At 34.9% G+C, this 18,478-nt stretch overlaps 1 protein-coding gene across 1 annotated transcript; it reads left to right on the top strand.

Annotated features, from left to right (window-relative positions):
- The first annotated feature begins 4,905 nt into the window (after positions 1–4,905).
- LOC129281673 (marginal zone B- and B1-cell-specific protein-like) lies at positions 4,906–17,187 on the top strand. The gene is made up of 4 exons (XM_064113133.1): positions 4,906–5,613; positions 7,120–7,232; positions 9,669–9,773; positions 12,336–17,187. Exons 1-4 carry the CDS (start codon positions 5,281–5,283, stop codon positions 12,526–12,528), a joined length of 744 nt encoding a protein of 247 aa, XP_063969203.1. The 5' UTR covers positions 4,906–5,280; the 3' UTR covers positions 12,529–17,187.
- Positions 17,188–18,478: the final 1,291 nt, after the last annotated feature.

Genomic DNA, 18,478 nt, shown 5'->3' with positions numbered 1-18,478 from the left:
TTGTAGCTCCACCATGTCCATTGGATGAGAAAAGGACCAAACATTGAGTACTGCCATTAGTAAGAAGAAAAAGAAAGAAAAATATGAGGCCTATTCTGAATGAATGCCATAACGAATATTTTGAATTACCTTTGTTTTTTTTTTATGTTATTTTCCTTATGTTGAAAAAAAAATCGTACGATATTAAACACAATCGAACAGTTTTAAGCAAAATTGTCTCTCATAAAGCGAAAATTGCTCAAAATTGTGAACAAAATGTTTCATTGTGAGCTCTTATAATTTATGATTTGAAAATGTGTTTTTAAATATTGGCCTAATTAATAAAGAGAAATTATTTAATGAATTTGTTTTTTTTTCACTTGGTTTTTGTTTATCTGTTATCCTTTGTTATATATAATGAAAGGAGTGAAGTTTTGGACTTTCATATGTATATACGAACTGTCACTCGCAGTAGAATAAGTCACCATTTCGTAGTTACTTCATGGGCAAGTTTTTGTCAAAATAAATGACCATTCATTTCTTTCATTATGATAGGCAGATTTCAAAGCAAGATATTATGTATAGGAATGCCTTACAAACCGGACTTGCAAAGCAGGATGAAGAAATTGAATAGAGCGGGTGACTAAAGTAGCATACCAATGAACACACTATGAAAGTATTTATTGGATTTCTACTTTAAATGCTTCATTATTTATTAATTAATTTATTTATTTATTCATATCATGAAGTACAATACAAAGGCAAATGAACGAAAATGCAACCACAGTATTCTATATCAAAACTTAAGTCTAGAGAGGATAAGTGGGTAGGGGTTATTTTATTATTGTTGTTGTTATTTTGTCTCTTTTGTGTATCCACCTTGTGTTTATCAGTGTGATTTGCAATCACTTAATAATCATATATAAATTTTGTAATTTACTTTAATTTGTTATAATAAAAACAGAATTATAAAGGAAAAAATATTAGTCTATACTGATATACTTCAAGATATAATTATCTCATCCAGGGAAGATTGGGGAAGAGAGGGATAAGCACAGGGGAAGGACGAGATAGAGAGATGGAAAGAGAGAGGCAGAGAGAGAGGGGGAGAGAGAGGGAGTAAGGACTTAAAAATAGAAAGAGATATTTGAGTGAGGTAGAAAGGAAAGGAGAAAGTGGTGAAGAAGAGGAGAGTGACATGAAGAACATAGAAGAAGACAAAATAATGTCAATTATGATAAGGACATGATACACACATTCTACATGAGAATTATTTAGATAAATAATTCAACAAGACAATAATTGTGATCATTTCCAATTAGCATGTTGGTATATAACCATGTATACTTGGCTAACAGTTACTGTGAAATACCAGTCGCTGGTGGACGTATTGTTGTTTTTGTGGATCTAGTGAAAAACACAATTCAAAATAATATAATAATCAAGACATCAAAGTTGGTGCTTGTCTCATTAAATATTAAACCACCATGTCACTTTATAGTACCAATTACCTTCTTCTGATCATGTGCTTGTACCAGTTGTACCAACTGGCATTAAATAAAATTTTAAGGGGTGGGGTCAAGACTTACTCTCCTTTAAATTCCGCTAATTATTTTTTTTTCCAATCTAATATAAAAAATGAGAAATCACCTTTGTAAAATGTGATCATGATGGCGCTCTTCAATCTTTCTACAATATCAAATTGAGAGGTACATGGTCGAAGCTCTTTGTTTTCCAGAATAAATGGGAAAACCGTGGATATGACGCCAGCGTCAGACCATTAAAGGTCAAGTCCACCCCAGGAAAATGCTGACTTGAATAAAATATAGAGAAAAATCAAACTAGCATAGTGCTGAAAATTTAATCAAAATCGGACGTAAAATAAGAAAGTTATGACATTTTAAAGTTTTGCTTATTTTTCACAAAACAGTGATATGCACAACTAGGTGAGTCAGTCGATGATGTCCATCACTCACTGTTTCTTTTATTTTTTATTGTTTTGAATTATACAATATTTCATTTTTTATAGATTTGACATTAAGGACCAACTTGACTGAACCATACAGTATTTTTTTACCATTTATGTTATTTGTAGGGCCCCGGCTATAAGCAGTCTTGCTTCTTAGGGGTCCTGACCATTAAGTAATTTGTAACCTGTTATATTTTGAATTAGTTTGTTGTATCATGTTATTTTTGTAATATTTTGATGTCTTTTTAATGGTCAATAAATTGAATTGATTTTTTTTTTTGATTTTGTATTAAACAATGCTAATTCCACATGTTCAGGGAGGAATTAATTGTTGTATCACTTGACAATGAGGAGAAAATAAGAATATTTCATATTTCATATAATAAAACACAAAAGAAATAGTGAGTGGATGACGTCATAGTCTCCTCATTTGCATACCAGCCAGAGTGTGCATAAATTATTATTATACTGTTTTGTGAAATTAAGCAAAACTTTAAAATGTCATAACTTTCTTATTTTACATCCGATTTTGATGACATTTTCAGTGTTATGCTTGTCATGCTTGTTGGATTCTTCTCTTTTTATTCAAATCAACATTTTTGTTGGAGTGGACTTGTCCTTTAAATTTGATGACAGTCCTGGGGGGGTCGATCACTGCCATCGAAGAGTGGATAAAAGGCATGCGCGAAAATCGGCCTGGCAAAAGCACCCGAAACGAGGATTCAAGGGAAGGCCACTGGGAGGCCACTGGACACGGACGCGGATTTTGTGCACATGTCCAAGAATTGCACACTCTTAACAGCTAGGATTTTGTTCTGAATGTCCCAGATTTGTAAACTCTAAACAGGGATTTCATTAATTGTCAGAATAATTAATACTCTAAACCAAGAAATTCATATTTTCATAACTTAAATGAGACAGATAATGGGGTGAAATCATAACTTTTTTTTAATCTCATGATTATTCCCCAGGACAATTCACTGCAATCCATGCCTTTTTGTTTCACTGAGGTATTGCATTTTTTTCTTTTCCTCTCCCTCTCTCTCTCTCTTGCATGATCTTTTTCACCTCTTCTCCTTAACCCCTATCCCGATCTGCTGCCTTCTCCTTTCATAATCCAATACATCTCTTCTCAATCTTCTCCCCATCTTCTCTTCTCTTAACCCTCTTATCTATAGGCAGATTATAATTAGTGAGGTGTATACCGGGGGTGTGTACTATAATTTTGTAGGCCTTTACCTATGCCTTTGCGAAAAAGCAAATTTCAAATATAAATTGATATTACTTGAAACTAATGCATGACATAAGGGCAAGCTAACCAAAGCGATTTGATATTGCATTACTGTAATCAGGGGCGACACCATGGTATTTTTTTTTTTTTTTTATAGAAGAGGGGTGAATTTGCAGGGGCAATTACATGACTTATACCTCTCTTTTGATGCAGTTCCTCTTTTCTTCTCCGCCCGGCCCTTTCAATTTTTCAATACGACCTGCCTCCCTGCCTTGGTGCCTTCCATGTGTGTAACTTGATAGTTCTCGGTTAGGGTTTGTTAAAATTATTGCTCATTGTGCTTTTCAGTTTTTTTTTTTTTTTTTGGGGGGGGGTAATCTAGTATCAAATTGAATATCCTTGCACTCGTGGCAAAGCATGTACATTTTATTTTAAACTACTGATTCACTTAATATCATTTCAAGCTCATGAAGTGATTCCTGCATAAATAATTTAGAGCCAGAAAAACCAAAATGAGATGTCATTCTTCTATTATTATTTATCATCGATTTGGCAGAATAGGCTGGGCTTACATAACTGTGTCCCATATAGCGGATTACGGTCTTCAGCCTAAATTATCTATATATAGATTACAATAGCTATTTTGTAAGAAAGCTGGAAAAAACAGTCCACGAAATGTCATTTTCAAGAGACGTCATTTCCAAAATGACTCAAATGCCTCTCCCATGGCTCAGAGCACTAGCGTACCTACGGGGGGGGGGGGGGCAGAGGGGGCAGTTTGCCCCCCCCCCTGACGAGCCACAACCCATGCAAAGGACGTATCCCTGCCCCCCCCCCCCCCCTGACGAGCTTGAAGACCCTTTTTTTTTTTTTTTTTTTTTTGCTTGTCAAATTTTTTTCTGGTACGAGATCCTTCATTTGTGATTGAAGACTTTTTTTTTTTTTTTGGGGGGGGGGCTTGTCAAATTTTTTGGCGGACGGTTTTGCCCCCCCCCCTTCCCCTGTGAAAAATCCCAGGTACGCCACTGGCTCAGAGGCATATTTAAGCCCAATTATTTGAGTGGGCATAACATGGACAATGTGTGACATTTTTTTAAATGTGCCGTGGCCAGCGAAGCAAGAATTAATGGGCCAATATCAAATGAAAATATAATTTGGTGATAGATTATTTAAGAAAATAACACGTTCGTAGTCCAGAGCGATTGAATCGAGAGAAAAAAATGGGACAATTTAAACTAAAAATTTAATTCAATTTTATTTAAACAAAGCTTAAAAAGCCATAATTTTGTGATTTAACTAGATATTCATCTTGACCCTTTTCCTAACCCTAATTTCCCTTTTTTAACTACTTCTTTCTCTTTCTCTTTTCTTGTATTTCTTTTCTTATTTTTCTACTCCTTTCATTTTTTGTTGGATGGGGGTGGGGGGCACGTGGCCTCCAAGCCCCCACTCTCTACACCAATTACATGTTTAGAAAAGAGCTGTGTCAATAATCGGTCTCCATCATTGAAGTCGCGATATTAATGCTGATTGCAATTATCCCCCTAACTTTGCCATGTCTGAAAGGGATTGATAACATTAATAAAATGACATTACAGAAGGATCTTCCAGCTGGACCAAAATGTATACCCGGTGACTTGGGGAATATGTTTTCAAGAATTTAGGACCTGTTGATAGAAACGCCCACTAATTATGTTGCAAACGTAGAGGTCGCAATTCATTCGCCATATTACGATACGTGTACGAGCGCGATTCGTCGAAATTTGTCTGCTGCTGTTTGTTGGTCGTTAAAATACTTCTCTTCTTGCCTAGTATAGTACTCTTTTTTATTTCATTCTTAACTTAAGCTGCAAGCTGTCTGATATCAGAGTAGACAGCTGTTTCACTGACAAGGTTTTGACGGCCAAATCCAAAGCTGAATGTAAAGATTTGCTACTTATTAGTTAAACTAACTTTGCAGCACCTACATTTTCGACGTCTCACCGGCGTGCTGACTAAAGTGGACCCCGAACCTCTGGCGTGAGTTTGCAACAATCTGTGTTACCTGCATTGTCACTGCTGCGATTACACAAATTGACAAGTCACAAAGTCAAAGACAAAGATGAAGGCGAATCGTTTAATTTGTTCCACAATTTTACTTTCATTCTGTTTGATGAGTGCACACGTCGTTTATGCACAAGAAGAAGAAGGAACCTTACCACTGAAAAGAGGGCCGAGAAAAGGATTTGAAAGAGAGGAAGAAGAAGAGTTTGGGGATGACTTTACAGATGAAGAAGAAGAAGAGGAGGAGGAGGAAGAAGCTCCTCCCAGACCACCTGGTGAGAGTCTTGGAACCATTAATTTTTCAACTCCTGATCTAGATGATGAGGATCATCATTCACCTCATCTACCTTCGTCATTGAAATGCGATGCCTGTCATATTCTCACTCATATGGTAGGTATTTTAATACTCTAAGTCTAAATTATATCAACCAAGATTTTTCATCTGAAATATAAACAGGAGACAGAATTCAGAAATAAGTGTAGTTTTATCAATCCTACTTTATTAACTGCAATAAAGTGAGTATTTCTTAGACGAGAAAAGCTGCCTTCAGTCTCTGTACAACTGGTCATGTTGGGTGGCTACACTCTGCCTGGTGATGATGTACTAGTGAAATGTCAGATATTGTTCAATTAAATCCCTAGAAAAGACAGTTATTTTTGTCTAACCAAGAATTAAAGTTAGGTATGGTACATGCATTTCTATATTTTTTCTTGAAAAATGTGTTTTGTATTTTTACTTCTCCTTCTTTGTTGCATATTTGAGGGTTGAATTAACGCCTTTGTTAACTGATGATGAAGCTTTTTCTCTAGGCAGTGGCGGATCCATGGGTGGGGGCACATTTGGCCCATGGCCCCCCCCCCCCCTTTGAGAGCCATAATCAATTTTTTAAATTTGAATAATGATTGGGGCCTATGCCATTTTTGCACAAGTGTACCCCCCTTTTGAACGTCACAGCATAATTTTTTTCATTTGAATGTCGTTCATACACAAGTGAAGACCTTTCTTTTTTCTTTTTTTTTTTGCTTGCCAAATTTTCCCTGGGGAAATGTGCCCCCCCCCCCTCCTTTTAGAAAAATTGTGGATCCACCCCTGTCTACAGGTTTGCACCACATTTACACGTACCTGCATTTAGTCCCTGAAGAGAGTATATTATAAACCCAGCATGCAGCAGTCACGCCTTGCTTCAGTTCACTACCATTCTATTCCAGTCTGTTACTGCTAGATCCTTAATCCTTGTACTTGAACCTTTGTACTTGAGAACACGTAATCTACACACATGATCTCACAAAATTTACGATTTAAATATTTACCTCATCACCAATAAATCCTGCATTCTTTCCTGATTTTAAGATCCCCCACTTGTCATTTAATATAATGGCAAAAAAATATAGTCAATTTCTTTTCTTAGTGTTACAAATGTTTGAAAATGTCCTTTTTTGCTTTAATTTCAAACTGAGGAATTAAGCCTCCAGTTTTTTTCTTTTTCTGGTGTTGTGAAACATTAATTCCCAGGTCAAAAATATAAATAAACTCAAAATAATACAGATTTTGAGTTCATTTAAATTCATTTATGAAAAATTATAGGCCTTTAGTGCTATATTCTGTAATTTCTTTTCTTAGTGTTAAAATGTTTAAAAATGCATGTTTCTTTTTTTTCTTATGGTTCTCAAATATATATTCCCAGGTCAAGAGAGTGGTAAAAACAAAACAAATTAAAACAGTCAGTGAAAATGAGGGAGACTCGTGAATCTATCAACTTTGTCCCGTAGTAATGTAAAAAAAAGTTGTCTTGTCTTGAACACATTGAAACTTAGCTTGATTTAGACAGTAGGAGTTTAAGTAATTTAATAATTTTTTACCTCTGAATTTGCTCTCAATCCACCTTCTTTATTTCAGATGACAGAACGCTTGGACAAAGCAAATGAGAAAAGACCATCTTTAAAGAAGAAACTACCGGAATCTGAAATCATTGATATCTTTGAAGAGCTGTGCTCCGATGAGTTTCACAAGTGAGTTATACCCCCTCCTTCTTTTGTGTTTTAATAAGTGAATATACTCTAGCCAAAATGGTTCCACAGCATACAAGGAGATTTGGGGAAATGTTAAGTTGAGTCTCAATCCTCTGACCAACATGTCAACAGAGCCCCAGGCCATTCACCACAAATAATTACCTTGACAGTGAAAATGTAAAGGGCTATAGCCTCTCTGTGATTGCGACATTCTCTTAATTAATGAGTAAAGATTATTGAAGCTTAGCTTGTGTAAAAATATTGTTCATTTTGACTGAGTGAAATTTGTGCAGTGCCCTTGTAAAGTTTGATCAGTTTCTTTTGGAACCCAGTTTAGTTACTTGAACCTTGAAAATGCTTAAATTACATACACCAATTTAAGGATGTTTTCCTGAGGTCACAATATACTTTTGCAAGTAAATTCATATTTTGCATACAATTAAATGTGGAGGGGGAAATTTTCCAGTTTTAGAAAAAGTATAAATATTCTTTAAATTGCATTCAAGAATCATGAGATCGCTGTGTAAGTCTGTGGGAATAAGAGCATTGGCAGGTGCCGCAGGTTAAAAAGTGAATGACACATTCCTAAAGTGCCTTTGGAATTGAGCTGAATGGTGATGTATGGAGGCTATTTTCCAAGAAGTAATGGCTGATTTGGACTTCTCAGAATCTGTATCTCCCTCATCACATATATGTAAAGGGGAATCCAGCCTTTGCCATTAAATGTTGTGTTGAGAAGGAGAAAAATAAATTAAACAGAATGGTGAAAGTTTGAAAGATATCGGACAAGCAATAAGAAAGTTATAGCTGCTTTAAAATTGAGATCACTAATACTATGTAAATTTCAAATTGGCAACTTGGTAAGTAAATTATGACAAGGGGCAAGGACAACTTTCCCATAGGCCATGTACTTTATTATCAGGGATTTGTGGTTTTCTCCTAGGTTCCCATTCCCCTGGGGCAGTAATCTTAATATAATCCAGGTAGTATATTGTTTTATGTCCTCATGAAAGAAAAATATAATTTGCAATAAAAATTTTGGGAATATTGACATTTTAGCCATAATATGTAATGGAGTACATCACTATGACATTCCATATGCGGCCAATTTGAAGTCTCCATGGGTATAGTGATTACCAATATTTACAACTTTTAAAAATTCATAACTTTCTTGTTGTTTGTCCAATATTGTTCAAACTTTCACCCATCAACTTGTCTGATTTTTCTTTTCCTTATAAACACAAGTTTATATTTGGGTTGGATTCCCCTTTAAGTGAGGTTTCATGGAAGACAAAACATTGTTTGAAGAACGTGAATGTCAGTGAAGTTTTTCTCTGAATCTCTTCGGATGGTTGAGTCCTAAAGCTATTTGTGTGATGGTCAGCATACTGTTAATGAACTACAGCAAGTCAGAATGCACAAAGAACACACAAACATGAAATTGTTCTGAGAATCAAATGCTAAATATTCATGTGAAATTAGTGTCTTGTGCAAAACATTCTGATTTTCAAAGACCTTGTGAAGAGTTAGTGAACATATTTTCATTCATTATACAAAGATCCTGTGCATATATTACAAAGCTTAAATTGAGAAATGTTTGCTAACAAATAAAAGGCATAACAGGATGTGGAATCTTTCTTTTGTGAGATGTTTCAAATATTCATTGAATATGTGCCGAACAAAACATGACTCCCTCAAGGCCTCAAATGATTTTAAAAGCTTCTAAACCTATTTACACTTGCTGCAAAGGCCTTAAAGGAGAATGAAACCCTTGAAACCAGCTGAATCCATATCAAAGAGAAAAATCAAAGAAACATATTGTTGAAAGTTTGAGGAAGATTGAATGAATAATAAGAAAGTTATGAGCATTTGAATATTGAGATCACTAATGCCATGTAGTTCCTCCCATTGGCAATGCGACCAAGATCTGTGATGTCACACACGTACAACTCCCTCATTACTTTAGTACTTATTTCACTTATATTCTCACTTTTATAGAGTCTATCACAAGGTGAGGTGTTCTCTTTATGAGAGGACAAGTACAGAGGTTTCACAACATTATATCATTGATGAATCATTTGTCATATGATTAGAATGAGCAAAAAGAGATGTTTTGGGGTATATTTTCAGTGTCCAAAAGGGGAGAGTTGTTCATCTGTGACATCATAGATCTTGGTCGCATTGCCAACGAGAGGATCTCCATAGCATTAGTGATCTCGACATTCAAATGCTCATAACTCTTCTATTGCTATTCCTATTTTTCTCAAACTTTTGTTGATCTTATTTCTTAGATTTTTCTGCTTTCACAAAAGCTAACTTGCTCCAAGAGTTTCATTCTCCTTTAAATGCAACTGTTGAGATTCACATTGATCAATGTGTGTCTGAGCCCCATGAGAAATGCAATTTAAATGATAATGTGTCATTGTCTTTATACAGTGTTGGAGTGAAGGAAATCAATGGTAAGAAGCGTCTGTCTGGACCTGGATCTAAGATTCAAGATACACCAGGTATCATGCAAGGAGGAGGCAAATGGCCTTTCAGGTAAAAACCAATCCCAACCCGGTCAGTCCAGTCAATCATATAATAAGCCTGTTCACGGTTGTAAACTGCGCACGAGCAGAAAGAGGTCATTGGAGACAACCATGAAGGTGGCTTTCAAATTCACTGACATAGGCATTTGTGATTTGATGATTATTCATGTACCGGTATTCCTTTCAAAATATTTATCACATCCAAGCTGAAGAGTAATAAATAGAGCTTTCATAATCACTGGTATTTGACAGTAGCCTAAACAATAGTCAAATGTGCCAAAGGCAGACAATAAAACAGATTTCCAAACTTCATCCCTGGTGTACTATTCTAGTCACCTGGTCTATACAATGCCTTTTGTTCTTAGAATTTGAATACTCTACCGTAAAGCTTACGCAACATCTACAATTGAAAATGATAGTGCTTATCCTAATGAAAAATCACAAAGGTCATTTGAGAAAAGTTGATCATGAGCTAACCGTGAACTGGCTTATACTCATGTATGCTTGTCTCAGATTACCCTTAACCCTAAACTTACTTGAGCTATCTTGCAAGCTTAAATTATTGGGGGGGGGGGGAGGAGGGGGGGGGACAATTGTAAATTAAAACAATTCTTGTACCAAAATCGATTTCTTATGTATGATTTAAAAAAAAAAAATTTTTTTTAATACTAAATTCGTCAGCGACTTATTTCGGCCATAAAGAACATCAGTTAAATGACTGCTGTAAATAAAAGTAAAAATAATCACTCATTAATGAATTTTAGCTGAAAACACATTTTGTATCATTGACTTTCTACTTTTTTTTTTTTTTTTTTTTTTGCAACGGATACAAATATTTATGTTTGTATATGGTATACAATTTGTTTTTGTTTGATGGAAGTGAAATAAATAAATTTGAATTTGAATTTGACAAGAGTGAGTACAGAGAGGTTCATCAGTAGAACAAATAATTGAGAGACCTTCCCTTGGTAATTGAGGGCGAATCTACCAAGTATACCAAGTAGAAAGAGAAGAAATCTTTTTTTTTTGCAGCAATTTTGGTCTGACATGCTCTTATCTGATGTTGTGCATTTTCATAACCGTGAACCTGGGCATCACAAACTTGGTCTCAAACGTTGTGCGAGGCTTGAAACTAAAGTCAGCGGGCGGCGCAGTCATAAAAATATGTGTGGCAGATTTATCATGCAAATTGTCTAGTGTGGGGGCCATAATGCCCCGATGTAAGGTAGGGTTTACTTGGAAATGGGCTAGGTTTCGGCCCCCTATTCACTGGGTAGCCATCAAAATAGTATCCATAATCATCACAGGCATTTGGAAGTAAAGCTAGCAAATTAGCCCCTGAATTTGGGATGGTTTGGGGAATTAAAAAGTATTTCTTGAAAAAAAAAAAAAAAAAGAGCTCATATTTCAAAGACGTATTGGGGTGTTTTCCCTGCACTGACCCCCTAAGATGTAGTCCTTCTCCCGAAAAATTATGAAAAGATGAGGGGGGATGCAGTCTTCTTTTGGGGGTGAGATTCAATCTGTTTTTTTTTTTATATTAGTGGGAGGGGGGCAGCTTCTGTTGCAATTTGTGTATTTTTTTGTCTGTTAAATCATTGTATTATACAGGCCAAATTCAAACATTTAAATTTCCATCAAATTTCCTCAATGTTAGGCTGATTTGACTTTTCCTTCTTCATGTTAGCATGAAATAAGAAAGTTTTGAAATTTCAAAGATTCACAAATTGGTCCCTCCCTGAATATTTTGAAATAACATCGCTGTAACCGACTTTGATTTGATGAAAAGTCATAATTTTTAAATAGTAAGACATCAAATCTCTTAATTGCTTATTACATTATTGTGCCTGTGAAAAGAAGCAATATGAATGCAAAACAAATTCAATTTTTATTTTTTCCTCTTTTAAGAACTTGTTGGCATAAATTCAGTTTTTTATAAAGGACACAAAATTTGGAATGCTCTATCAAAAGAAATGAAATCAAGTCCTTCTTTACACATTTTAAAAAAGAATCATACTTCTCATTCAAAATTACATTTACATGTAAATTATCAGGCTCACTTTAGTATTTTTTTAAATGTTTGTTATGTTGTGTCTGTTTAGGGTTCGTAAGATTTTGTTGAATGTTCAATTAGTCTTTATTTGTATCAGCTTCATATGTTCTTGTAAATTACTCAATTTTAAATGTTTGTATATTGATGGCAGCATTTAATAATAACGCAATGTTCTTCAAAGCTGTCTCCACATTCTATTTTATTGTATATATATTTTTACCTGAATGAAATAAATTGAAATTGAATTGAGTTGAAAAATTTACAATGTCTTAACTTTCTTTTCTGATTTTGAAGATTTTTTCCCCCCTTTCATTCCTCTGTTGGACTTCCCCTTTAATAAGAAATTAAAAAAAGGTCAGTTACATGTACAACTGTTTGCTTAAACTGGGATGCATAAATGTGCTTTTACCCTGCTTGCAAAGTCACCAAATGCCTCTAGATTTGCTTTAGATTGACTTCTGCAAGGCTAGCTGATGTGTTGCACGCAGTCACAAGATGTTTTGTTTTTGTTTTTCATAGAATGTTGCAGATGTGTCAGTCTTATCTTGGCGACTATGAGGAGGAGGAGCTTTATGGATTCTACCTTAAAGGAAAGCTTGATAAGAGACTATGCTACGGACCAGATGGAGTCTGCACCAAGAAGAAGGATGAAGGAAAGAAGAAGGGCAAAGGCAAAGACAAGAAGATGAAGAAGAAGAAGTCTGAATTATAGTGCCTCAACCATATCAAGAAGTAATTTATTTTCAATTTTTTGAAGCGCAATTCATGGTGCCTGTAGGTAACACTTCCCTTATCTCCAAGCAATCCTGAGGGGAAATAGGCAAAGGGATAAGGGAATTTTTTCAAGAAAATAGTTAAGTCAGAGCTGAAATCTCTCTTGTCACTATGGACATGTTTGACACAAATTTAAAGTCAAAGTCACACTCTAAATTTTCCTTTGGTGGTGCGTATGACACATTATGTTTGTCTTACAAAGAGCTTTGGTGTGGTGTGTGACACATTATAAACCTGTATTTAAGAGTGTCGAATAACCTGTTCCGCTGATTGGTCAAAATTTCTAGGTTCTAGGTCTGCTTCAATTGCCCGTTCAATACCAGAGCATATCCCTAGAAGAATAGCCCATATAGGCTCCCGTACAAAACTTGCCATTGAATATATGAGACTGTATTCAACAGTCTAGTGGGCATGCGCGAATGCGTGAAATATGCAACACGTACAATAATGAAAGCAATGTGATACGCAGCACTGGCATAGAGCGCAATGACGTACTAATGAAATACATGCGAGTCGCATGTCAACGACCAAATTTGATCTTATGAAGTGATGATGCTGTATGAAGTAAGTGATGACATGACTCGTTCAAACAAATTTCTCCCTCTTTTTTTTTGGGGGGGGGGGATGGGATAGGTGATAGTTATTGTATTGGATGGCTTTATTTCATGGAACACCAGAAATATTTTACTCGTTAGGCCAATATTCCACTCATCTACGATTCGTGGAATATTTGCCCAAAACTCTTGGAATATTTCTGGTATTCTATTTCGAGCCATACAATACAATAGAGTACCAAAGTGATGACGTCACAAACAACTTTTTTAGCATTTCAGCGTTTTTGATACCATATTTTGGTAGGGCGTGATGAAAAACCCCTACTACCAAAATTTGTGGGCCTTAGATACATGACCTCCTGAATACATAATTAGCCCCCATTGAAGTCAGTGTATTTTTGGCCTGGTTCTAAATGTTAGGAACCAGGCCGATAATACATTGACCCCAATCGGGGCTAATTATGTATTCTTGAGGTCATATCTTGGGGCCCCATGGACCGTTTCCCATAAAATGTGTGTATATCTTTCACAAATTTTGTATTCCATTAGGGTTTCGTTACATGATTTTAATAGTTTTATGAGAAGAATATTCTTTTCATTTCATGTGTAGATCCATGCAGGAAACTGAGGCATGGAAAGATGTATTCAGAATGGTTTTAATTGATTCAGATATCTGAGGATTTCTTCTAGTCTCATGTCAGATGTGTGTATGCTTTGATTTTCATTCTAAATCAATAGATACCTGAGAAATTACGGCATTTCATAATTCACTGGTGTCAAATAGAGTGTAACTGACATGAATTTATTTAAAATGTAAAAGTTAATCCTGTGGAAGAAAACTACATGTAATTTACAGCATGACCGAACTGTGTTAAATTTCAAAGCATTGCTGAACTGATCAAATGATTGTATTTTTCTTCTAAGCAAAGCAGGATCTTCTTTATTTCCTATTTCAAAAAAAAGTTGATAGCAATGACACATAGCTATTGGCGGGGATTTTTCATAGAGCTTATTATATTTCAGTTGATTGATATTTATTGTTGCATGGAGGGCTGTTCATCAACATTTCTCGTCAGATATTCACAACTGACAATTTTCAATTTCTAGACTGAATAGCAGCATTCGACCAATAGCAAACATGTGGCGAGTAGCTGTGGTCAGATCATGATTGAGCTGCATCTCAAATTTATCAAATAGAAGTCAAACTGTACTATAATATTCTGTAGTGTTATTTGTGTTATTTTCAATCAAAGTTTTTTTTCTGGAATAGAATTTCAATTTGATTTTGAAATGGTTAGTGGTTAGTCCTCGCCTACCAAAAATTATCAATTTTAGTAGCTCATCTCACACTTCATCTGAATGTCATAGGTGCTATACGAAATATATTTTTTGTCATTCTTAATCTATCTACTTGTATTTCTATAGTTTTAGAAAAAAAATCATGTTCTGTAATCAGTACTATATGAAGGTTTTTTGTGCTGTCCTTTTCCGGTGTCAAATGATAGTTGCTTTCATGAATTTAGACATTTTTTTACATTCCATCTTGATTGTGTTGATTGTGAAATATTTTGATAGTTAGCAATACATTCATGTAGTTTGATTTGAAGTTTGAACTTTTTTATTAATCTTTTTTTTTCAGATTTAAAATATTTTGTGAATTCTTATAATGTATTTTTACCTAGAATAGATTGTGGTCACATTTTTTAGTTGGACTGCTGGATTGCTCACTGCATCTTAAATAAGAAACTTTGCCATGTAATGATTGATATAGATACGTGTATGTGTACCTTGTCTATATGTGTCATAAATCTATTATCCTGCTGCTTTCTAATAATAATACTAATAAAAATACATGAGACTTAGGGTGTGTTTATGCTTCCATTGCGAGGACAGAATCAGCGTTTTCAAACGTCGATTCAAAACGCCGATCGTAAACGTGGTTCTGGGAGTGCTGTTTATGCTTAAATTTTCAGAGGCAAAATCACGATTTCCAGCTGGCTTCGCATTGTAATTTTCGTTGAGCAGGAAAGCGAGGTCAAATTGGGCGCGCCCTTTTTCAAAAGTTTTTTTTCCGAGTGTTGTTATGGGGAAGGTACGTCAACTGTTTTATAAACATTGAACAATTTACGATATTTTAGTCATTGCATGGAGCTTCTTGATATAGCCATATAATTTCCACCATGGTGAGGAAAATAGTAAGAAAAAATAAAGAATTTAAGTGTAGAAAATAATAAAATATCTATTTGTTTATGCTACTGGGGCATCTGGCGATGTCTCCTCATTATAACTCATATGTTCCAGGGGGTTTTTGGGGTGTAAATCCCTCAACGTTCATCATGATGACAAACTTGGAAGAGTAAATGCTAGCAATAGTACTACACATGCAAAACAAGGGAGATGAGAGGTAATTCCATGGGGGTAACATGCGACCATGGAGCAATGCGACTGTATTTGCCCGCGGATTTTCATCTCACCGGAAGCATTACCAAATGACGTCATTTAAACACGTTTACGATCGTGGTTCTGTTTATACTTCCTCAGAAAGCCTGATTCTGGTCAAACGACGTTTACAAACGCACCTTTTTGTGAGTTTACGATCGGCGTTTTGAAACAGCGTTTAAATGAAAGTAAGCATGGACGCAACCGTGTTTTGGACTAATCACGTTTGGAAACGCTGATTCTGGCCTGAAAAGTGGAAGCATAAACACGGCCTTATATAGCGCACTTTTCATCTTGATTAGATGATCAAGGCCCTTCAGAGCAAAACAACAACAAAAACAAATTACATACATGTTTGAACAATAAGTCGATATCTGTCAAAAAGCACTCTTGTTTTCAGCTTGCCCCTGAAGGTGTCACTTCCTACTCAGCATGGGAAAATACATGTTATTTGAAGTCAAATTTAATTACAATTTTACTTTCAGCTGTTTAAGTAAATGTATTTTATTTATTAGGAAATGAGGATGATCGATTCTCAGTAATTGTTTATTTTTTAGCTATTCAAGAGTATGATATTTTTCTATATTCACCATTACATCATGATTTCAAATTATGCAGCATTATTCTAGATTCAGAATCTTTTTACCACTTTGGTGTTGTTGGAACAATGGCAATATTTTGAACCACTTTTTTGTGTATATATTAGGATTGTGTTATGTAATTTGTATCTGATTAATATGAGCACCAAAGATTTATTTTTCAGGTGCAAATGTCAGAATGCATGAACATCAGATTCTGATTAATTAAATGAAGGTACTGGTGTAATTTGGGTTTGTAAAACTATTTCAAAACTCCTTTCCAAGCCTCTCTCTCTTTCTGTCTGTCTGTCTGTCTTTCTTTCTGTCTGTCTGTCTGTCTTTCTTCATTTCTTTCTTTCTCTCTCTCGCTCACTCTTTTTCTTCCCTCCTTCCTTTTATGCAGATGTTCTAAATATGAACTCAATCTGATTAAGTTACAGTTTATGAATGATGAGTTTGATCAATTGGACTTATGTCTGTTTCTAATCTATCATGAAAATGTAGCTTAGATATGTTGAATGATACAAGCTCTTGCTGTGTTATACATTCTTCAGTTTGTTTTTTAACCACTAATTTGCAGTGATTACAAATGTAAAAGTAAACACATAAAAGAAAAGTGAAAACTAATATTGAAGAAAAGTTCACCCTGATGTTTATTTGGTTTTCATGAAAGCAGAAAAAAAGAAGAATACTGCAGCTTGTAGATTTTAAAAGATTTGGTTTTTGTGATGTCATAAGTGAGCTGCTCCCCCTATGATAGATACCATGAAAATTGAATTTTCTCAGAAAACTAAAATAATGTTTTACCCGTGCATTCAACATATCACTTTTCCGAGACAAATATATAATTGTCAGTAATCTTGCACTTTGAAAAAAAGAGAAAATTTATGGATATAGGGTAGCTGCTTGCATAAATTACATTGAGAATATAATTTTCTTATCCTGTATTTCTATATTATGATTATCCTTGAATAAATTTTACACAAATTCATGTATTTCATTGTGAAATAAAAATCAAGATTAGAAGATATTGTTTTCCCTTGAAGTTATTTTGTGTCTAGTGTTAAATCTTCCCAGTTGCAGCGTTTTTATGTTCCTATTTTGTGTTCCCTTATTGAGAAAAACCATTACAATATCAAAATGAGGTATGTGACATCTGACATTTTTCCAGTAAAATATTAAAAGTATATCATTTTACACTGACGTCAATACAATGTCATGTCCTGCCTGACATATCACTAAGGATGAAGGACCTGTAACTAACACCTTAGTAATTGATTGTAGGCAGAGGTAACAGAGCGACGGTTGAAAGGGGGAGGGGCGGAAAGGGCACTTCCTCTTTTGAAAAGGCACTAGAGGAAATAGTTTTTTTTATAAATAAAACAAACTAACCAATTACTCCAATATCCTTACTTGAAGTATTGGTGAACATTTAAATATCTAATGTTTGTTTTTACTATGAATATGGTAAACCATATGAGGTATTACTTGATTTTTTGTTTGTCTTTGATGAATGGTTGGTGCAAATTGTACATGAAAAAAGGGTGATAAAATGTTTTATTAGAGATGCGTGTATGTAACATGTGTGGATAGGAGTGCATTCAGAGGTTAAGAAAGTTAATTATATTTATTTATATTTTCCTGTGATATTTGGGGCATTAAAGGTAAATTGTGTCATTGGTTTATTTCAAAACTTTCTTTTAAATTTCACTCTTTACTTTCCACGATATTCATAAACAAGTTCTGAGTCCATGCAATGTATTGCATTGGCCAGAAAAAACTTTTTTTATTCTCAAAAAAATATATAAAGATGAGAAGATTTGCCGAGTGAGCTTTTTTTTTTTTTTTTTTTTGAACTAACATAAAAAATGAAGAGCGCCACCTTGAGACCAAATGACATCAATACCTGCTCATGAATATTCATATCTCTAGCTCTCGACTCTGCGCGAGTCTCAATCAAGTGCCGATGCACGGTACGGCGCATGGGCGGATACGGAGTCTGTACACCGTGAATGCACGGGTTTCTTTCCCGGTTTCTATTGCATTTCGTAGAAAGCGTGTACATTGAAAACAAAGTCTGACGGCTTTTCCTTGCTTTCATCTTTGCTTCGTTGATCTGTATTGTTTCTCTATTTCTCCAGGGTATGGAGGGAGGGAGAAAGGTGCAAGGGAGAGAAAGGGCTATATTCTTATTTATTATATTTTTTCTAGTTTTTTATATGTATTTTTGTTTTGTTTCCGATTCACTGAATTGTTATCATTTTCTTCAGGTTCTGTATTTTGATGTGTTCATTATTATCACGTGTAGTACGTTGTA

This window comes from Lytechinus pictus, chromosome 18 (assembly GCF_037042905.1).
Source record: "Lytechinus pictus isolate F3 Inbred chromosome 18, Lp3.0, whole genome shotgun sequence".
In the NCBI taxonomy this organism is placed as follows: Eukaryota; Metazoa; Echinodermata; class Echinoidea; order Temnopleuroida; family Toxopneustidae; genus Lytechinus; species Lytechinus pictus.
Note: the sequence above shows the minus strand (reverse complement) of the source record. Positions and strands in the feature narration are given on the sequence as shown.